This window comes from Carica papaya, chromosome 4 (assembly GCF_054855325.1).
Source record: "Carica papaya isolate Zhongbai chromosome 4, ASM5485532v1, whole genome shotgun sequence".
Taxonomy (NCBI): Eukaryota; Viridiplantae; Streptophyta; class Magnoliopsida; order Brassicales; family Caricaceae; genus Carica; species Carica papaya.
Genome location: NC_142312.1, coordinates 23922520 through 23945014, shown reverse-complemented (window position 1 = coordinate 23945014; position 22495 = coordinate 23922520). Strand labels below are relative to the sequence as shown.

The window sequence follows — 22495 nt, the reverse complement described above, 5'->3', positions numbered from 1 at the left end:
AATCAAAATTATGCTAAATGGGCCTAAATTTTATTTTTTTTAATAGAACTTTATATATTTTGTAATTAGTTGATATATGTAATCGATTAAACACTATTTGAAAATGTTATTCTGTTTCCATTGCACTCTTTTGTATTTATATATGCATTAGGATTTTGATTTATAAATCTATTCATTTTTAAACTATTTTTCAAATTCTATTAATGTTGTTTAATGGTATGTTTAATCGAATATCATTTCATTTTTTATTTAAACACTAATTGAATTTTATATTCAAAATTACAATCAAATCTATTCATTTAAAAAATTGATTCAACACATTTCTTATATGTTCATAGCTATTATATCAAAATCTAGATTCACCACCCACCTACATTGTACTTCTCCTTTTCTACCAAAAAAGAAAAGAATCTATCTCTATGAAGCTTCTCATTCGTCCTCTTTCTCTCTCTCTCCACCACCATAACCATTTTTAACTACCTTACTTTCTGGTTTTCTTAATCTAAATACATTTCCAATCTTAATCATCCTATGTTTGTATTGCTGGCCATGTGGCCTTTCACCATTTACCGTCGATTTAGATGATCTGGATCACCAATCTCCGCCGCTTCGGCGAAGCCAAATCTGGTGATGATCCACGCCTATGGTGCTTACTCGAGGTGGCAATTCGTTTATCAAGTGGCCCCACTCTCTCGTAGATTCAATTTGTATTTTCCTGATTTATCGTTTTTCGGAAAGTCATGTACGAGTGAATCAGAGCGGAGCGATTATTTCCAAGCGAAATGTGTAGTGGAAGGGTTGAAGAGATTGGGAGTGGAGAAGTTCTCGGCGTACGCGGTCGGATGGCTGAGATTTATCCGGAGGTCGTGGAGAAGGTTGTGATTTTGAGTTGTGCGGTGGCATCGACGGAGGATCTGAAGGTGGAGCGGGTTAAGAAAGTTGAAGGTGATGTATGTGAATTTTTTGTTCCGAAAACTGATAGGAAATTTGACAAAAAGAAGGAAGAGCAAAATGAACCTAAGAGAAAGTAAAATGATAAGAAAATATTTTCCTTATTCCATTAAATGTTTGCTGCTTACAGGGAAACAATATATAGCCATTGCAGTGGTACCATAACAGAAGAAAACAAAAAACAGCAAATGAAACAGAATGCAGAATACCGTAACAGAAGAAAACAAAAGCAGCAGGAAGAAACGTACTGGCATTTGTACGTGGGCAATGGGCCAAAGAAAAAACAGAAATAAAAACAGTTATAATTAAATATATTAATTATTCTTAATACTCCCCCTCAAGATAGAAAATACAGATTTATCGTACCCATCTTGCTCAGCAAATTGGCGAATTGCACAGGATGAAGGACCTTTGTTATTATATCTGCTAGTTGATTTCGAGTGGATATGTGCATCGTCTTCACGGTACCATCTTGAATCTTCTCACGAACAAAATGACAATCAAATTCAATGTGTTTTATTCTTTCATGATACATTGGATTTGAAGCAATATGTAAAGCGGCTTGATTATCACAGTAAAGTAATGCAGGGCCTTGGTGTTGAACCTTTAAGTCACGTAACAGCTTCAGAATCCAAACAATTTCGCAAGTAGTGTTGGCCATGGAGCGATATTCGGCTTCAGCAGATGACCGAGAAACGACTTGTTGTTTCTTTGATTTCCATGAGATTAATGAAGACCCAAGGAAAACACAAAAACCAGTGATGGATCTTCTAGTATCCGGACATGTGGCCCAATCAGCATCAGAAAATGCCTTAATCTGAATGGCAGATGATGAAGGAAAGAAAAGACCTTGTCCAGGGGTCCTCTTGATGTACTGGAGAATCCGTAAGGCGGCTTGAAGGTGACTGGTTCTAGGAGCAGCCAGAAACTGACTCAATCTATTGACAGAGTAGCATATGTCAGGGCGAGAGATGATTAAATACAACAGTTTTCCAATTAGTCGCCGATAGCTGGTGATATCACTCAGGAGCTCGCCATCATCTTTAGACATCTTGATATTAGGATCCATAGGAATAGATGAGGATTTACAACCAAGATATCCAGTCTTAGTTAAGAGATTCAATGCATATTTTCTTTGGCACAAGGTGATTCCTGTGTCATTTCTTACAATTTTAAGTCCAAGAAAATATCAGAGAGTTCCCAAATCTTTCATTTTGAATTTTTGTCTGAGTGTACCTTTGAGTTCTTCGATAGTCTGATCGTCATTACTGGCAATAACAATGTTATCGACATACACCAACAATGCTAGGAAGGTTTTACCTTGTTGTCTGACAAATAGGGAATGGTTACATTATGACTGATAGAAGCTTTCTTGAAGCAATGTTCGTGAAAACTTATGAAACCACTGTCGGGAAGCGTGTTTCAACCCATAGATTGACCTATGGAGGCGGCAAACAGGTTGATGTGGAAAAGTCTCCCCCTCTCGAGGAGAATAGCTGGGAGGAATAGTCATATAAACTTTTTCGTGAAGGTCACCATGTAGAAAGGCGTTGGTGACGTCCAATTGAGTCAAGCGCCAACCATGGATAGCAGCAAGTGAAAGCAAAATCTTGACAGTAACCAATTTGGCAACAGGAGAAAAGGTGTCAAAAAAATCGATGCCAAATTGTCGTGTGTAGCCCTTAGCAACCAGACGGGCTTTGTATCTTTCTATGGACCCATCAACTTGATATTTAATTTTGTAAACCCATTTGCAATCAATGGGTTTCTTCCCAAGAGGGAGGGAAACAATGGACCAAGTGTTATTGTCCTCTAAGGCACGTAGCTCCACATTCATAGAATGCATTCAAACATCGGACTGGTTAGCTTCATGAAAGTTGGTAGGCTCAGTGTGGGAGGAAATGGCGCAAATAAAGTTGTGATATTGGGAGGTAAGTTTGGTATGAGTAAGGAACGAAGAAATAGGATATAGTGCACGGGTATCTGTATGGTAGCAGTGATAGTCAGACAAATAAGAGGGAGGTCGTGTTATACGTAGTGGGCGAGATGAGCGCATTTGAGAGGACTCACGTTGTGAGCAAGGAGGTGTAACAAGACAATCCAAGGACTGTGTAGATGTATGGAGAGGAACTGGTAAGACATGATCATGAAAGAAATCATTGTGAATGGGATCAGGTAATTGAGAGGAAAGAAATGGGAAGATATGTTCATGAAAAATGACGTTACGTGAGATAAAAATTTGGTTGCTCTCGATATCAAGAAGTTTATATCCTTTGTAACCCGAAGGATAACCAAGGAAGACACAAGCCCTAGAACGAGGTGAAAATTTGTGGCGATAACTATTAAGAGTTGAGCAGTAACATAGACAACCAAAGGTACCCAAGTGATCATAGGAAGGTTTTTTTTTGAGTTAATAGTTCGAATGAAGTTTTATTTCATAACAAGGGGGACGGTGTACGGTTAATTAAATAAACAGTGGTCAAGATGCAATCGCCCCAGTACACAAGGTGAATATGGGATTGAAACAGCAAAGTACGTGCTACATTTAAAACGTGTTGATATTTACGTTCAACGACAGAATTTTGTTGGGGAGTCTCAACACAAGAATGGTAAGAAACAATACCATTTGATTTGAAAAAAGAATGAAAATTCAACTCGTGCGCATTGTCAGATCGCACAGATTTAATAGAAATATTATATTGTGTAAGTATAAGAGTATAAAATTCAGGGAGAATAGTAAGAACGTCGGACTTTTGACGAAGGAGCACCCAAGTAGTCCTAGTGCAATCATCAACTATTGTGAGAAAATATTTGTACCATTCGATAGTGGGTGGAGAGAAGGGTCCCCAAATGTCAATGTGGATTAGATCAAATGGATTATCAGATAATCTATTGTTAGAAACGAAAGATAATTTATGTTGTTTAGCTAAATGACAAATCTTACAATGAGAAATATTCGAAATTTGTAAGAATTCATTAATATACTGAAGTTTTACATTGGAAGGATGACCCAATCTAAAGTGCCATAGGTTACTTTTAGAGTGAGTGGAAACATAATGAACAGCAGGAAAAGGAAAACATCTGGTAGTTAAGTAGTAGAGGTTGCCAATGCGTCTACCATTCCCAATCAACAAGTCCCGAGTGCGATCCTGGATGACACAAAAATGAAGAGAAAAATCAATTGTGCAGTTGTGGGTGGTGGTCAACATGCTGACACTGACAAGGTTAAAAGAAAAGTGAGGGACAAAGAGAACATCATGTAGAGTTAGGGTGTCGGTGAGTGGTGTACTTCCAACTTGATTGACTATCACTGAACTACCATTTGGTAAAGTGACTGGAATGAGACGCACAGTTTTAAGGTGTGTGAAAAATGTGGGTGTACAAAAAATATGATGTGTGGCTCCAGAGTCAATGATCCAGTATTCAGAGGTAAGTGTGTATGTGAAGTTGGAAAGACAAAAGGGTGTGTAAGATATACCTGCCACGTGAGGGTCAAGGGTGGCATGACTTGTGGAGAGAGATAGATTGTCAGGCATGATGACAGTGTTGGGTTGGTGGAGGCGTGCACTTAGGTGAGCAATAATGTTCTTAATTTGCGATGTGCTTAAGTTATCGACAGAAGCAGCGAAATGAGATGCCTGTAAGCAGTTGTCGACAGAGTTGGGAAAATTCTGCACTTGTCTTGTGGTCGGGTGCATGCCCGAGGAGGATGATACTTCATGGGCCAAGGTATGGTTGGCGGAGAAGAACTCGGGCTTGGATTGAGGGCCAGACGGGTTGAAAAAATTGGTTCCATGAGTGGGCCGAGAGATAGCTGGTGGATTACGGGCTTGGGCCCGCGTTTGGACAGACCCCTCATCAAAAACAGCTGGAGCACTGTGGGTTTGTTTTTGGGCTTGCACAGTTCCATCATTAAAACGTGTTTTGGGCTTGGGCTTAAGGCCCGGTGGGTATCCATGTAGGTGGTAACATCTGTCCACAGTGTGGCCCACAAGCCCATAGTGTGAACAGGTGGGTCTCCTTCTTCCTTGAGTTAGGGCAACTGAGGGTCCGGAACCGTGACCTGTTTCTGCGTGTGAGTCGAACCCGATTGCACGGTGTTGTTCCTCCTGCACCACCAGTGAGAAGACTTTCAAAATGGATGGGGAGCATTCCATCATCAAAATTTAGACTCTAACAGCAGCATAGGAGGGATTTAATCCCATTAAGAAAGTCATTATAAACTCTTGTTCCTGATAATCGTTCCACGCCTTTATGTTTTCGCAGTAACAGCTTGGAGCTGGTTGAAAGATTTTGAGTTCATCCCAGATTGTTTTCATTCGTGTGTAGTATGTGTTGATGCTGAGTGATCCTTGTGTAAGATTATTCATGCTCTATTTCAATTGATAAATACGTGGTGCATTGCTCTTCTGATAACGGAGCTGTAAATCGATCCAGATGGATTGTGCACTTTCATGATATAACAAGCTGTCAGCTATCTCCTTGGTGACAGCATTCAGCAACCAAGAAACCACCATACTGTTACAACGTGACCAAGCTACGGCATGGGGGTCGGTGCTGCTCGGTTGATCATGGGTTTCGTCTATGAATCCCAACTTATTTTTAGCTGTTAGTGCTATCCTGATTGCTCTCTCCCATGTGCTGTAGTTGTTCCAATTGAGAAGATTGGACACCAAAACTAAACCGGGGTAGTCAGCGCTGTGAAAGAAGAAAGGATTTTGGAGGTCATCAGACTGATCTCTAGCCATTGGAGATAAAGTGTTTTGTAGCTCAACTACTGAGCAAAAATGATGTTGGTTGAAGGTTTAATGCTTTGATATCAAGATAGGAAATTTGACAAAAAGAAGGAAGCAAATGAACCTAAGAGAAAGTAAAATGATAAGAAAATATTTTCCTTATTCCATTAAATGTTTGCTGCTTACTGGGAAACAATATATAGCTATTGCAGTGGTACCATAACAGAAGAAAACAAAAAACAGCAAATGAAACAGAATGCAGAATACCGTAACAGAAGAAAACAAAAGCAGCAAGAAGAAACGTAACGTGGGCAATGGGCAAAAGAAAAAACAGAAATAAAAACGGTTACAATTAAATATATTAATTATTCTTAATAAAAACTGCAAATGCTCTTGGTCTTCTAGTCAATCTATCAATGAACAAGGTCGATCCTCTTCACTGGGCGCCTGATTTTTTACTTCTCCAGTTCATCACCGTAAGTTTCTTGATGCTCTGCATTTTGTTCTTACCTCACAAAGACACACACATTATTATATATCACTTGAAGAATATCATAGAAAAACGGGTCAGGTCTCGCCATATATCCATTTGCTATCTGTAAATTAAATAGTTTAAGGTTAAGAAAGAACAGACGTAAATGAATAAATAAACTAGGAAATCTTACATTACATAAATATATATATATATATACACACACACACACAAATAAATTATAACACATTATTTAATTGATATAATAATATTTTTTTTTTCTTTATATATATATTTAAAAAAATTAAGTAAAACTAGTCCAATTAAAAAAAATTTAATTGACATAATATACCCTTTTCGTAAAAGAATATAATAAATTCAGAAAAACTGAAACTAATTTTATTATTGTAATTTAGTCAATTAAATTTTTAATTTTATTAAATTAAGATTACAAAATGAATCAATATTAAGTTACTCTCACAAAATTATTAGTTCTACGTTCATAATATATGTATATATGTTTGAAGATGTTTTTGTATATATATCTTTTGATCAGCACTGTAGTAGAATATTATATAATTTAGTAAGAAATTGTGAAAGGCTTTTTTTTTTAGGTGATGTACAGTTAAACACAGAAAGGAACAGGTAGAATTACACAGATCCAAAATTTTTGGACATTTCACGTGGGGTATATATCTATATGAACGTACAGAAGACATTGTTGATATGGGTTGACAAAGACGCGATACTTCCATTGGATTTTGCCCATCAATTGCAAAGGTAAACAATTAGAATTCAAGGCTAGAGATAATCAAAGGACGTGGGTCATGCTGCAAACGTTGAGGTAACCCAACCAGCTCAATGGTTTTATAATCTCTGTGTCCATGTCTGCCATCATCCTTGATCTAAACTTTTTTATTAACATAAATTGGCCTTCATTCTCATTTACAATAATAAAAAAAATTAATCTAATTTCCTTTTTTAATAAAAAAAAAAATGCATATATTTTATTTACTATGTTCATACGCATAGAATTTTACCACTAAGTATATTCTCTTTTTACGAGTTAATTCAATAATTTTACAATTTTTTTTTTTAAATAAAAAAATTATCATGAATAATAAATTATATATTTTCAAGATACTAAAATCCATACCTAATTGGGTCGGAAGTTCTCAAGAAGTAAACCGCCTCCCGCTCGCACCAAAAGCCAGTTTTATCGGATTGGTCTCTACAACCTTCTTTAAGAAGGCCCGATAAACCGAGTGTAGCCGCCCGACTCCGACTCCGACCCCGACCCGAGTACTATCTTCTTCCTCCTCGCCTTCATCGTTTCGCTTTGCTAATTTAATTGATTGTCCCCAAAAAAATACTAACTGAATTCTCCCATCTCCTTCTGTATGCTTTCACCTGCGCCACTCACGTGACCTAACCAAATGCTAGTGAAGTCCCTAACATGTCTTCCCCCGAGCAAGCCTTAGCGTCCCTTGTCTCTCACCTTGCTCTCTCCCTCGACGGCGCTGTCTTGGGTGTGGCACTCGCCTACGCTGCTGTTCGCTCCTTCTTCAAGTTCACCGCCAATTCCGCCGCCCTTCGCAAGATCCGAAGCGCTCCGCAGCTTCGCGTGTCTGATCTCCGTTCCCTCCTCCCGGTCTCATCAGAAGATCAGTCACAGCCATCCGATAGCGATCCCTCTTCAACTCTGGTGATTGTCCGCGGCACCGTAGAAGCGAAATCAGCTGTTGATGGGAGTTGGAAAGGCTTAAGGCACAACAACGTGTTGGTCTCTCAGGAGTCTGGAGATAAAGCTGTTGTTATCCAGAGAACACAGACTGTATGTCTCTGTAGAAACATAAACTTGTATGAGTGGATCCTTTTATTTATTTTTTTATAAAAAAAACCTAGAGAAAACATTGCTTTCTTGACGGGAGTATGAATGACGTTATGTAAAGTAGGAATTAGTTTCGTATGCCTGAAAAGCTTTGAAATTAAACTTATATAATTCTGTCTGTACCTTCAGCCTTGGCTGGTGGGATTGGCATTGATGATTTTGCTCATCCTGCTGTTGGTATAAAGATGGAGGCTATACCAACTATCCATTTCCATTATGGAAATTCAAATAACCTTTTTATCTTGTACATACGGGCAAGTACAATTGCTGTAAATCTTCTAATCTTTGCCTGCGCTATGGCTGGTAGTTATTTTGGAACCTTGTGCTAATGATATTAAAATGCATTTTTCATGCTTTTTTGTTTTGTCACTCTGGATTTGTTGAAAATATAAAAGATAGATGAAAGAAATAAACTTGAAACTTCACATTTCAATAGGAGCTGCTCAACATACATTTCTAGGTTAGTGAAATTTGTTCTTTTAATGATTTGTGAAGTGCTTTAATATGGGTTCTATGACGTGTGCTTCTTTAGTACATATATAATGAGTGGAAGGGCTTCTTTGGGTGGACTTCGGATCTGCGCGCTATATTTGGAAGATCTTGGGGTAAACAAGAGTCTGCTTCATCAAGAATGGTAAATTCATCACTTATCTTCCCTGATTTGGTGTATATGCTGTTGGACTTTTCTTTGTCTTGTGGGATGCTACGCCTGGAGATTTTCCCTCATAAGTATAAAGTTTTGCTGGTCCTTGGAATGTGACATGAGACATACCTCAATGTTAAATTGTCATCTCTGAATCATGTCATATCCACAACAGGGAGACATTTTTAAAGGTTTATAACTATTGATGCATTATTGGCCACTTCTCTCGTTATGGTTTGTGTTTCTAGTATGCAACATATATCAGAATCTTTGTCCAATAATCTTAGCTCCTCAATGTTAAATTTTTCTCGTTTTGACTGTTTAGGATGTTTCATTGGATAGCCTATCAAGAATTTTCATGTCCTGTAATATTTTGGACAGCAGCCTCTGCAGTAGTGACATTTTTTAGTGTTTTTCAGTTCCTTTAAACAGTTGTTATGTCTCTAAGAACTGGTTCTGGAAATTTGGAGCAAATGGACTACACATTAAATTACAGCTTGGCTTCCAGAGTTTGTTGGCAATATGATATTAATAGAAACATTAGCAGGAGTTATTAGTTTTATATATCTTTGACTAATTCCTTCTTTTTATTTCAACTTTATGGAGGTTATGCAAGGAATAATTATTATTTTATGTTTTAATTTTCCAGGTACCTTTTGTTCTTGTTGAGGATGGTCGATGGCCACAATCTGATTATGTTATTGTCAACACGGAGGGCTCTTTACATCCCCTTCCTCTTACAACTGTTTATCACCAATTGCAGCCTGTTAATGCATCCCCTTATACATTCCTTCAGGCACTCTTTGGTCATGAATATCCTGTGAGTTTCTACAACATACTTTTCAAGTTTCAATGCTCTCTAATTTCCTCCCTGCATTTAGCTTCCATTTAGGTAGATTTACCATTCTTAAATTATTTTTTATTTTTTTTAATGGCTCCTTATTTTATCTGCTTTCAAGGTTGGTCTCCTTAATGAAGAGAAAATTCTTCCTTTGGGAAAGGATATAAGTGCTGTTGGCATTTGCAGTTTTAAGAATGGAATTCCTGAGATCATGTCATGCAAGGATCTTCCATATTTTCTGTAAGGGAACTTTATCTTGAACACATTCTGTTAGAGTTTCTTATTCGCTTTTCAATTATCTGTGCTCTTTATTTGACAAACATTATGTTAAGTTTTGGATCTCTTTTCTGGACTTCTCTGCTGACTTTAGTATCTGACATGTCTCCTTGGTGCACTGTTTTCTTTCCATAAATATTTGGATACACTTTCTCTGAAGCTTTTGGTATGATAGAAAGCACCATTCCCTTTAATGGTGGTGAAAGGATGGTTAGCATCTTTTCAGCTGATGCATGCCACTATATAGCCAATTTAGTGGGAATTTTAAGTCGCTTCTCTTATATGTTGTTTCACAATAAGGTGATGTTTCGGCGCTGCAGGTCAGACTTAACGAAGGATCAGATGCTATTAGACCTTGCTTTTAGGACAAAGATACTGTTTTGGAGTGGTATCATTCTTGGTTCTCTGTCAATCAGTATTCTTGGCTATGCTGCTCTGAGGTACTTAAGTTTTAGTACTGGGGATGATCTTTATCCCCTTTATCTCCCAAGATGTTGATTATTATTATAGATGTACTTATCTGTGATCTCTCTCCAATCAAATACTCTCTTTTCACATCCTTTCTGAATAATGGAAGAAAAGTGTGAAGGCAAACAAATTACTCCTAGTAGATCTGTTACCAATGCTCTGAAGTACCCAATTATACCTTCTTTAGCTGCAGGGCAGGACTAATTAATCCATAAATTGCCTTCAGGAACTGGAACAGATGGAAAGAGCGGAGGCAACAAAGACAGGCCCATCAACCTAGCCATGCTGCCAGCATTGATGCAAACTCTGAATTGACGGGTGAGGAGGAGATAGGTGATATTCCGGATGGGCAGCTGTGTGTAATCTGCTTGATGAGGAGAAGGGTGCCTGCTTTTATTCCATGTGGGCACATAGCATGTTGCCAACCTTGCGCTTTGTCGGTTGAACGGGAATTAACACCAAAATGTCCTGTTTGTCGACAGGAAATCAGAGGCTCAATGCGAGTATTCTATGCTTGATGGAGAGAATGACTTCTGGTATTTTGAAATTTCCACACCAGGATTTCAGGACCTGAAAGTTGCTCTAGTATTCATTGACATGGAGCAACCTTGAGTTAAAACTGAAAAACACATTCTGTCCTCCCCTGTTAAAACTGTATGCTGGTGGTTGGAGGAGATGTTGCGGGTCATTTCATGTTAAAGATATACGGATAGATGGAACTGTTGGAATCTTTCTTGTAAGTATTTAGTCTTGTAAATAATTTCCTATCTCGATGAGAAACCATTACTGTAATTTTTGTTAACAATTGAATAGATTTCTGAAAACTTGGGCTACGGTTCTCATTACATGATTGAAGTTTGTTGGCATCAAAGTCATGGGTGAATCTAGGATATGTCTGAAACGATTTCAGAAAAGTTGTATAATTTATTTTAAGTCTGTAGCTTAATTAGGATGAGTGCAAGTTATATTAAAGTGACGGAAAAGGGATTCTATATGAATTTTGCAAATACCTGGAACAGTATGTATTAAATAGATTCCTCGCAAAAAACATAATACTATTAAAGACAGCCTTTTCAAACATATTACTTTACAATCAGAATTTATCGTATAAAATGTAATTTTATGAAAGCAACCAAGTAGGAATTGTCAATTCTCATCGGCCTTCTTGTCCAGCCTCCATAAGGAGCAGAAAGATACAGGCTGCCCTTTCCACCATAGTCCTACACATTCATTTCTGTCATCCACTCTCATCTCCCAGTTGTTGTCGTACTTTCTCAACAAAGCTCGACCTCCATCAATGGTATCCTCTCCGAATACTTCTGCCAAAAACCTTGCTTCTTTCATCCTCTCGCACCATTTCTCCTTACTTTCATTCATCTCTCCTTTGTTTATCAATGCCTTTGCCGCTTCTCCCTCCATCACCCTCCTCTCTTCGCTCTCTCGCCCCTTGAATGCTGAGCTTGTCGAGTCCAAGAACTTCCATAAGTAATCCACTTTCCTCGAGAAACCTGTTGCAAAATCCCCACAGTTTGTGCAACTACATTCCATGTTGTTCTCTGTAAGTATCACCCCTTTTGGCTCCCAACTTCTCAACACCTTTAAGAACTTTGCTCTTTCATCAGGAGAACTGTGATTTAGTTGATGCAGTCTAAACTGAGCACAAATGATCAAATTTTCATCACAACATGTGTTAATAATTTGTGCGTTCAGATTCTGCAACTGGTGGTTATCAATTACATTGATTTGTAGATCTATGTTCATAGACTTGGCAAACCGAAGTAATCTTGAGACAAAATTGTCACCTGGTGGACCAACAGAGAACGGGGCTATGCTTTGATCACTTTCGTTGGTGGGAGTAATAACAGTGATACGAACAAGAGAAGGAGGACCTCCTGGTCTTCGAGACAAGGCTTCAAGCAGTGTTGGCCATTGCACACCATGAGAGACTCCAATATCAAGAATGTGAAGACTAGATGTTCTATCAGGTTCTTGAGCAAGAATTTGCAGGATAGAAGAGTTTGCAATGGTGTTGGGAAAAGAAAACCAAGGGCTAACCTCATAGAATCTAATTAAAGATCGTTGAAAGAACCGTGGCTCGGTGCAGGCAAAAGTTCCAGGTCCTATTGATACAGGAGATGATGAGAGATGCTGAGCCAGCGCTTTGAGGCCATGAGCTGCTAACCGGTGGTTAGCATCACCCTTGAGTGATTGTAGCTCATGGAGAACATACAATAAATGTTGAACTCTTACGAAGTTTCCAGCCGAAATGGCTGCTGCACAAGGATTAAGCAATTGTTCTGCCCATCTTCCCTCTTTACCATTACTGTTATTGGAGCTACTTACTGTAGATTTCTTTATGATTTTCTTATTCCCAACAGAATTTTTAACTGCCTGAATGGAGACATCTTCATCTTCTCGACTCTGATTCTTTCGTTTCTTCCATGAATTGGATAGTGGTGGATGATCAGAAAAAGGAGGATTAGTGGGTATTAAGCTGGCGATATTGGTAGAACTGGAGGTGGTGTTGGTGTCGAGGGAAGCAACACAGTTGTGAATGAGATTATGATCTAATTCCTGATCACTTTGACCCCATAACTGGTAGTTATTGATATCATCTGAGGTATATGTATCATCAAAGAAAGAGGGCAAGAACGAGACCGAATCTTCGAGCCAATCTAAGGCGTAATTAGAGGCATGATTCTGTTCTTCAAAAGTCATTTTTGGTTTGACATAAAACAGCATTTTCGATGATCATTGATATACAGAAAAGAGGATAATATTGTATTGTGAAATACTGAATGGGGACGGCAGAGAGAATAATATTGTATGTAATGGTGTGCTGTGTTTGGAAGTTGCAATGTTTTTGTTTAAAGGTTTAAGATGGGGAAGTTCTTGTCTGTTATTTGTTGTGGGTGTTGACTTATTGTGTTTGGATGTTAATGGTGGTTGAGATCTTTATGTCATGAAAAAATTGGAGATGGTGATGGGTTGAATTTTGAATTGTCAAGAGACAGGCAAGCTCTTCTTTTAAGATTCAATAATCTTTGTCTGCATCTACTTTTTGCCGTTGCAATTCCAGATATGTATTATTGCATTATTATAATAATTAATATGATATAATATAATCCGATTTACATTATAATAATAATATAATACAATAATTAATATAGTGCATATTAGGATACTGAAAACAACATTATAAAAAAACTCCCACATCTATTTCTCATCTAGCAGCACAACATTGACCATGTATAAAGCTGTAGCCTCACGTGAACACTCATTGACCTCGGGTTCGACACCCTGCGCCTGTCCTTTTTTTTTTTTTTTTTGTAGTAATCGTAAATCACTATTGTTAATTAAATGTAACAAAAATTGATGTTTCAATTTTCTTTTTCTGTTTTAATTACTGATTTTTAATTATTCGATACGAAAAAGTTTCGTATTATATAACACCTCACTAATTAGTTTTTTAATTATAAAAAAATATCTTCTAATTAATTAAATAAAATAGACTTGAATTAATTACTTACAAAGAATTATCACTATGTAACTAATTGATTATAACTTTATTTATTAATTAACATTAGTAATTAATTTTATTTCTTCATCATTTTTGTTTCTTATTGATTAATTATACGTTTAAAATTTTAAAAAATATATCACATTTATTTAAAAATTTAAAGCTCAATCCTCCTTGTATATAATATGTATGCGAATGGTTTGAGATCCTATTTGGGGTAATTTTTTTTTTTAAACTTTACTTTTAATGTTTTGAAATTATTTTTCCGATCAAATAAGTAAAATGAAAAATTGTTTTTAGTGAGAACGAAAGTTAATATCAATTTTAAATATGTTTAAATATAGAAATTACATCTGGTAATTTTCAGAAAATAACTTTGATTTTTAATAAAAATTTGTACTTAAAATTTCAAAAAGTCACTTTTACCAAAAATATGATTCAATCTTAATGTTTTGATTTTACAACTAAATAAATAAAATAAAAAAATAATTTTTGGTTAAAACTAAAGGCAAGATCAGTTTTTAATACGTTTAAATATAAAAACTACAATTTGTAATTTTTAATAGAAATTTATACTTGAAATTTTAACTATTTATTTGTACCGAAGGTATGATTTCTGTTTTTCTTTTTTAAGTGTATGTACATTTTATAATTATTTTTTTAAAATACCAAATAGATTTTAATTAAAAATACTTTTAGTGAATAACTATTCTATTAATATTATTAAAATTTATAGATATATAATACAAATAAATATTTATTACAAAATTATCAAATTTAAAGTACTGACTGCAAGACACATGAAATTACAAGTGAGAAACAAGAAAATATTAAATCTTAATCTTCAACTTGTGAAGGATGAGTATGAGTAGTTCCACGTACTAATGCAACTACACCAATACACATTTCCTTTACCAAGAAAAAAATTCCCTCACAAGCAAGATAACAAAACACAGGAGGAACAACATCATACCTTGCCCAAGAAGGTACTTCCATGCGTTTAATATATTGCTTATGTAATTGATATTGTTCACTCAAACCAAGATGAGCCATGAGCACACATACATGTGTGATCAACTCCCCACCATTAGTGAGTTGTTGTGGGTGCTCTTTCCACTCGCAGTGACTCACTGCATACGCTAACATTTCCACCCAAACTCTGTTAATCATCTTCCATTTTTGTTGCTTGTTCCAACCTTGTTCTGCATCTAGTGATTGCAGTTATCTAGCAAGCTTACATCCATAAAAAAATACTGACTTATTCTGGTATCCTCTTTCATATTCTGACTTGTTAATTTTTATTTGTAACGCTACATTTGAAGCCTCTCTTACACGAGTGCAAAAATCTATTTGCTCAAATTTTAGTTGAAGAAAATTTTTCAACTCTTTACATGTGTCTCTATATCTTATCTCACCAATCCCTTTGGGAAGCATAAATGGACACTCAACAAGAAGGTACATCATGTAATTCGATAAATGTTTGCTAATTTAACAATTTGGGTCAATATTATTACTATATGTATCTTTTGGAATATCATTTTTATGGCAAAGATAAGTAGCAATGTGCCAAAGAAGGAGACTTTGATCAAATTCCATCTTAGTTGTGCTCCAAGAAAATTCATCAAAGTGATTACTTTGTTCAAGTGCATAATCACCTCTTGAGATAAAAGCAGCTTGCATTCCTCAAGATTATATTGATCATAGCTAATTTTGTTACTTTTTTCTAGGAGATGCAGAAAGATCAATGTTTGTTGTAATACCCGAGTCTAAAATTTGGCCCGAGATCAATTTTAGTGATTTAAAAATGAATAAAAAATTGTTTATAAATTAATTTAATTTAATTTTGTTGAACTTATTGAAAAAATAGGTTAACGATGTAATCGAAAATAATTTTTAAAAAAATAGGTAAAAATTTAGGTTCGAGTGGTGTTTTTAAAAGAAAAAATAGAAACAGGGGAGTCAAAATACAAATAGAAAAATTTGTGCCACGTAGGACTGCATAGTTAACAGCTCCGACGAACCAGAGCACGCCGCATGGCAAGGCACGCTGACAACGGTGCCATGCGAGAGGCCACGCGGGTGATTCGCGTATCCCGCGATCGGACGGTCCAGGATTGATTTCATGCGCATGGACGGCCTTGATTTATTTCCTTCTTAAGTGCGATCGGACGGCCAAGATTAAATTGTAATGGATGGCCTAGATTCATTTTTTCCTCAAGCGCGATCAGACGACCAATATCAAATCGTGATAGACGATCCAGATTTATTTTTTCCTTAAACGCGATCGGACGGACGAGATCGATCGCGATGGACGATCCAAATCAAGCGAGATGGGTATAAATACTTCACATCACACTAGACCTCGAACTTTAGTCACCAGCCCCCGTCGGAGAAGAAGAACCGACGTCAGAGAAAGAGGTCGACCACCGATCATCGCTGCACCAAAGCTATCACCGACTGCCAAAAAAGTAAAAATTCCCCCTACCCACTCGGAATTCGATTCCGAACACTCATGTGGACAAATAGGAGCAAAAGGGACGATGAGTGACCCGAAAACTGCAGGCAAAGCCCGACGGAGCCGCGGTGGCCAAAACCTCAAAATCCCTCTGATGAGCCCCTTCCCGATTATCGTTTCACGTGATTTTTTAATTATTGTGTTCACCATTCTTTTCTATGCAGGTTAGTTAAAGAAAGAACCTCGCCACAAAGGAGGACCGACGGAGCTACTGCACCCAGATGTCCTCCCCTCGGCAGGTTTAGTTTTTTTTGTGATTTTTTAGCCAATCGAGGTGCTAACGTGTTTTTCTATAGGAATACAGCCATAATTAGCCAAAACCAGCCTGGCCGAGGCGAGCCGCTGCCGTGGGCGGCAGAGCCAGCGCTGGAGCACGGCGAGGATGCCGTGTTGAAACTCCAAAATTGGTCGGAATGAGTTTTGGACACTGATTTTGGATTTTTAGAGTATTTTTAGGTATGTGACAAGTGTTTTAGATTTCATAGAAAAAATTAAGGAAATTCGATATCTGATAAGAGGCGTAATAGACAGCTCGACGTTTTAGAATACCGTTTAGGTAAGGATCCTTCACTCTATTCTCCATTATAGTAAATTGAAACTTAACGATGTATAATTTCATATTTTTCTAAAAATGTAGAAAACTCAAAAAATAATTACAGATTACTAGTGAAGTCAGAACCAGTTAGTTCACAACTGTCTTGATTTCCTGTTTATTTTTATGCACTATCCTACTTGCTTGTTATCGTATTATGCACGTTCTTAATTTATAGTTTCAGTTGTCTTATCGATTTATTTGGTTTATTCGGTTATCTGGTTACTTGATCCCTTGTTATGATAAGTTATATCATTGCTTAAATGTCGTTTTATTGATCTATGAATATACAATGAGATATTTGTATTATGTAGTTGTTTGTTTTATTGATAGAGATCTCTATGTGAAAGACTTACTAGGTACCTAGAGAAAAAATAGACGAATCCGGTACATAGGGAATCCTACAGTGAACGTTATCTTAGTTGAACGGGGCTGGGATGTCCCTTACTGGAAAGATTTGCGAGGTATGGTTCACCTTCATACCGAATGGAGTATCGAGACAATGAAATATTTAGCACTCATTACCGAACAGGGTATGGGGATAGCTGGTTAATTGTTTAAATTGGATATTGGGTTCATGAGTAGGGAGACATCCCTATGGACCCCCAGAGGTACCAGTAAGCAGGTAAAAAGGGAAGGTTATTGTCTCTTATACTCTTATATGTAAAAATAAAATGTATGAATATGAGTGTTCATAGGTTATCTTTGAAAAACTTGTTATAGTAAGTATTAAACAAACGTCTTCAAGTTTAAGTGTATTTAAATAAAGCAATGACTCTATTAGTTATTTTTTTAATTTTTACCAATATTCAGTTTTTCCGTATCTGTGATTAGTGTGATATTCTTATGGAGATAGTGTAGCTCACCCTTTTATTAACCATTTTAGTTCAAGAAGACCAAGATCCAGATCCCGATCAGTAAGAGGGTTGTGAGTAGTTCACCACCTGAACTCCCTTCAAGTACTAGTGAAAGTTGTTCTAGGATATTTATTTATTCATTTTTTTAATCACCGTTTGTCTTTTAGAAGGGACATTCCTATGGCCCTATTAGGTATTCTAAACTATTGTGTAAGGAATGTAAACCCTAACTCTATTATTCACTTCTGCATTTAATTTATGAATTTATTTCCATTTAAGTTTCGAGTCTTTACATTTGTAAATCTTCATCCACAGGTTTCCATGTTAGACACTTGTAATCACTGATCTCTCCACTGTCATATAACCTATTACAAAAAGTGATAAGATTATGTTGTGCAATAGATCTCGACCATCTCTTCTTTTTAGCTCAAGAAAAAGAATTGGAATTACCTGTCTTTTGTTTAAGCTTAGCAAACCAATATTTTATCCAGTCTGATCTAAGTAATATGATAAATGCATAAATCTTAAGACCAACCGCTCCCGCTAATAATATATAGCTTATGGAAATGTCACTTGATGGATATTCACTACTATCCACATGTACTAAGAAAACAATGAGTGTCGAAAAAGATGAACAAAAAAAATGCAATGAAGAAGAATTCCTAATACTTGCCTTGGTATAGAGCGTATCATACATTAATCCGAGCTCAGTCTCTATAAGCTTGAAGACATCAATTGGCTCCTTGCTATGGATGATGGAGTAGCTGTAAAAGCCCAAAACATTGGAAGGAATATATATTAAAATAGTAAAAATAAATAATAATTAGGGTTTACATTCCTTACACAGTAAATTATAATGCCCAATAGGGATATGAGAATGTCCATTTTAAAGAAGTTAAAATAACATAAACAGAAATGAAACTAAAATCTTAAGGGGTTAATCTCTACTAGTAACTTAGATGAGATCTTAGAGGGAACTTTTACTTGCAACCCTCCTACTGTTGAGGATCTGAATCTTAATCTTCTTGATATGAAATTGTTAAATAAGGGGATGAACTACACTACTCCAATAAGAATATCACACTAATAATTGATATGGACAACCAAAGGTTGGTAAAAATTATAAAATAACTAATAGAACCCTTAATATAGGTAAATTTATTTAACATAAAATTATTTATTTCATACTTACTGTTACGAGTTTTTAAAATCGACTTATAAAGACAATAACTCAAATAACATTATGATTTCATGTACAAATGAGTAAAAACAACAATGTTTTTTTATCTGCTTATTGGTACATCTGTGGGTCCATAGGGATGTCCCCTTATGCGTGAACCCAATATCCAAAGTTGTCAATTAATCAGCTGTTCCCATACCCCGTCTGGTAATGAGCACTAAACACTATCGCCTCGATATCTCGTCCAGTATGAAGGTGAACCATATCTCCTAAACCATTCCAATATGAGACTTTTCAACCCTGTTCGACCGAGGTAATATCAATGGTAGGGTTTCCTATGTATCAGATCTGTCCACTCTTTCCCAGGGTACCTAGTAAGCCTTTCGTATATAGATTCACACCATTAACCAATCATCAGTGACATACTAATATCTCATATTTACATATCAACAGTAAGTCATGCAAATAGGAGATACATACATTAAGAAATATGATTGAGATATTTATTGCAAAATAATTCAACAAATGAGGTCTATGCAGTTAAATAAACTAAATAACTGAGAAGACAATTAAAACTAGCAATTTAATGTATACAATATAATAGTAAGCATTTTAAGCAGTATAAGAGAAAAATAAATACTAAACAAATATACACTGACTTGTTCTGCATCCACTAGTGACTTGTAATTAATCTTAGGATTTTCTAATTTTCACAAAACACAGCATAATTAATTATTAAACTTCAATTTACCGTAACAAAAAAAAAGTGAGAGATTCTTACCACAGTTCGATATCTGAAACACCGTACTTTTCATTACGCATCCTATCGGTCCTCGGGTTTCTTGGATTTTTCCTGCATAAATTAAAACACCTGTTATGTACCCACAAATACTCCAAAAGGCCAACATAGGCATCGAAAAACCTTTTCGGTCAATTTTAGAATTCCAACACGGTGGCACCAACTCTGCCGCCCACGGCGGCAGTTCACCTTGGCTAGGCCGATTTTGACCGATTTTAGGGGATTTTACACGTAAACCTATAAAAATTCAAGTTAGGAGGCATCGGTTGGCTGAAAAAGATAAAAAATCGAAATCTTATCGGTGGAAGGTCTCCGGGTGCAGTGGCTCTGCTGGTTCTCCTTTGCGACTGAAGTTTTCCTTCGGCTAACCTGCACCAGAAAAGGATAGAGAACACGGTAGTAAAAAAATCGCATAAAACAAGAAATAGAAAGAGATCATCGAAGAGGGTCTTAGATTTTGGATGCGGCAGCTCGGCTAAACCTTGCTCGTGATTTTCGGCTCACTAGTCGACCCTTTGGCTTTGATATGGGCATAAGGAGACTCGGGGATTAATTCCGAGCGAAAAGGAGAAAATTTTACATCTCTTAGCGGTTGGCGGTGGCGGCGACGGCGACGTCCCTCTGGTAGTTGGTCTTCTCTTTCGTTGCCTCCTTCTCCTTCTTCTCCGGCTGGATGTCGACTAAGGTTTCGAGGCTGATTGAAGAGAGGTTTAAATATCTCTTTTATCTCTGATACTGACTGTCCATTCGCGTCAATGTGGAGCGAGGAGAGTCATCCGATTATTGCCTATTTAGGTCGATTGCATGGGCGAATTTGAACCGTCCATCGTGATCAATCTTGTCCGTTCGTTCGCATCTAAAGAGGTAATGCATTTAGACTGTTTGTGCACGTGAGATGCGATCTAGACTGTCGGATCACCTAGGCACGCATATCGCTTGTATGGGCTCCCACATGGAGCTGAGGTCAGCATGTCCGCCGTTTGGCACGTTCTGACTCGTCGTAGCTGCTGACTGGACCGTCCTATGTGGCCAAATTTTCTCTTTTTATGAATTTACCCCTGATTTTTAATTTTTCTTTCAAAAACACCCCATTTATTCACACTTTCACCAATTTTCTTTAGAATTATTTTCAGTTTCGTCTCTAATTTATTTATTTTTTAAAAATTAACCAAAATTAAATTAAAATAAAACTTTAATTATTCATATATATATATTTAGAACTTGAAAAATCACCCCATGCCAAATTTCTGAGTATAGGTGTTACAACTCTCCTCCCCCTTAAGAAAAAATTGGTCTATCAAATTTGTTGCCATCTTGCTAGTTAAACAGTTGAGAGTACTGCGCTCTGAAGTCCGATTCTGGCTCCCAACTGGTGTCTTCCTTTGTGTGATTCTGCTATAAGACATTGACAAAAGAAATTTCTCTATTGCGAAGTACTTTGCTCTTCTGGTTCACAATACCTGCCGTTACCTCCTCATATGATAGATCCTCTTGAAGTGAAAGTGGCTCGTGAGATAGGATATACGAGGGATTGGGTTGTATTTACGTAACATAGACACATGAAACACGTTATGGACTCTGGATAGCTCTGGAGGTAGTGCTAATCTGTAGGCGGACGTACCAATTCTGTCCAAGATTTCAAATGGTCCAATGAACTGGGGGATTTAATTTTTTTCTCTTACCAAACCTACTGATCCCCTTGAAAGGGGTGACCTTAATAAACACTCAATCACCTTTCTTAAATTCTAAATCTCTCCTCTAGGTGTCCGCAAAACTCTCGGCCTACTCTGAGATGTCTGGATGTTCTTCTTCATATTAACTATCTTGGCTGCAGTCTCCTCTATAAGATATGGGCAAAATAATTTTCTATCACTCACCTTTTCCCAATAGATCGGTGACCTATAGGGTCAGCCATACAATGCCTTATACGGGGCTACGCATTAACTTACTTGGTAGATGTCATTATTGGCAAACTCTATCAAGGGTAGGTGATCATCCCAATGGTCTCTGAAGTCTAGAACATAAACTCAAAGCATATCTTCCAGTGTGCAAATTATCCGTTCTGATTGTCCATCGGTTTGAGGTTAGAATGTGGTACTGAGGGATAGTTTAGTTCCTATTGCTTGCTGAAAACTAGATTAAAACTGAGAGATGAACCTTGGGTCTCTGTCGGATACCACTATCACCAGAACTCCATGTAGTCTGACTATCTCTCGGATGTAAATTATTGCTATTTTATTTAAGGGTCGATCATTTTGATGGACAAGAAATGAGAGGACTTGGTGAGCTGGTCAACAATTACCAAGATATCATCATATCCTGAGCATGCCTTGGACAACCCTATTACAAAATTCATGGTAATATGTTCTCATTTCCACTATGAGATCGGTAATGACTGAAATAGCCCACTTGGATATTGGTGCTCCACCTTAACTTATTGACATACAAGGCACTTGGAGACGAAATCATCGATTTCTCTTTTTATCCCGCTCCACCAAAAATGAGGTCGTATACTTTGGTATATCTTAGTACTTCCGGGATGCATGGTAAATTTTGAGTTATGAGTCTCTGTCATGATGTCTATTTTTTAATTTACTGTCACATGGGACACATACCGTATCCTGAAACCTGAGTAACCCATCGGCAGAGACTCAGAATTCTAGATTTACTCCCTGTTCTGTAGAGCTACTAGAGTAGAATCAGTCAATTGAGCTTCCTTTATTCTCTAAATCAATTCGGGTTGGATAGTTAGAT

The 22495-nt window shown here is 36.9% G+C and overlaps 3 protein-coding genes across 3 annotated transcripts; 2 read left to right on the top strand and 1 right to left on the bottom strand.

Moving 5' to 3' along the window:
• The first annotated feature begins 13 nt into the window (after positions 1 to 13).
• LOC148266471 (alpha/beta-Hydrolases superfamily protein) lies at positions 14 to 7209 on the top strand. The gene is given in 7 exon segments (XM_088219108.1): positions 14 to 611; positions 613 to 837; positions 840 to 1027; positions 1082 to 1215; positions 1382 to 1525; positions 2291 to 2409; positions 6809 to 7209. Coding segments are annotated over 7 exon segments (975 nt in total). The 5' UTR covers positions 14 to 581; the 3' UTR covers positions 6944 to 7209.
• A 267-nt stretch (positions 7210 to 7476) lies between these two features.
• On the top strand, positions 7477 to 11111 carry SPL2 (E3 Ubiquitin ligase family protein). The gene is made up of 6 exons (XM_022047310.2): positions 7477 to 7993; positions 8583 to 8684; positions 9343 to 9513; positions 9653 to 9774; positions 10131 to 10250; positions 10505 to 11111. The coding sequence occupies exons 1-6, from the start codon at positions 7616 to 7618 to the stop codon at positions 10794 to 10796; spliced, it is 1185 nt and encodes a 394-aa protein (XP_021903002.1). The 5' UTR covers positions 7477 to 7615; the 3' UTR covers positions 10797 to 11111.
• Positions 11112 to 11285: 174 nt separating this feature from the next.
• On the bottom strand, positions 11286 to 13111 carry LOC148266470 (GRAS family transcription factor). The gene has a single exon (XM_088218278.1). The coding sequence runs from the start codon at positions 13018 to 13020 to the stop codon at positions 11425 to 11427; it is 1596 nt and encodes a 531-aa protein (XP_088074404.1). The 5' UTR covers positions 13021 to 13111; the 3' UTR covers positions 11286 to 11424.
• Between the last annotated feature and the right edge of the window lie 9384 nt (positions 13112 to 22495).

Excerpts from the sequence above, each read along its gene's own strand:
- SPL2 (XM_022047310.2), top strand. The coding sequence starts at position 7,616 with ATGTCTTCCCCCGAGCAAGCCTTAGCGTCCCTTGTCTCTCACCTTGCT. Across the intron at positions 7,994-8,582 it reads TTATCCAGAGAACACAGACT|TACATATATAATGAGTGGAA; the intron begins GTATGTCTCTGT and ends GTGCTTCTTTAG. Across the intron at positions 8,685-9,342 it reads AGTCTGCTTCATCAAGAATG|GTACCTTTTGTTCTTGTTGA; the intron begins GTAAATTCATCA and ends TTAATTTTCCAG.
- LOC148266470 (XM_088218278.1), bottom strand. The coding sequence starts at position 13,020 with ATGCTGTTTTATGTCAAACCAAAAATGACTTTTGAAGAACAGAATCAT.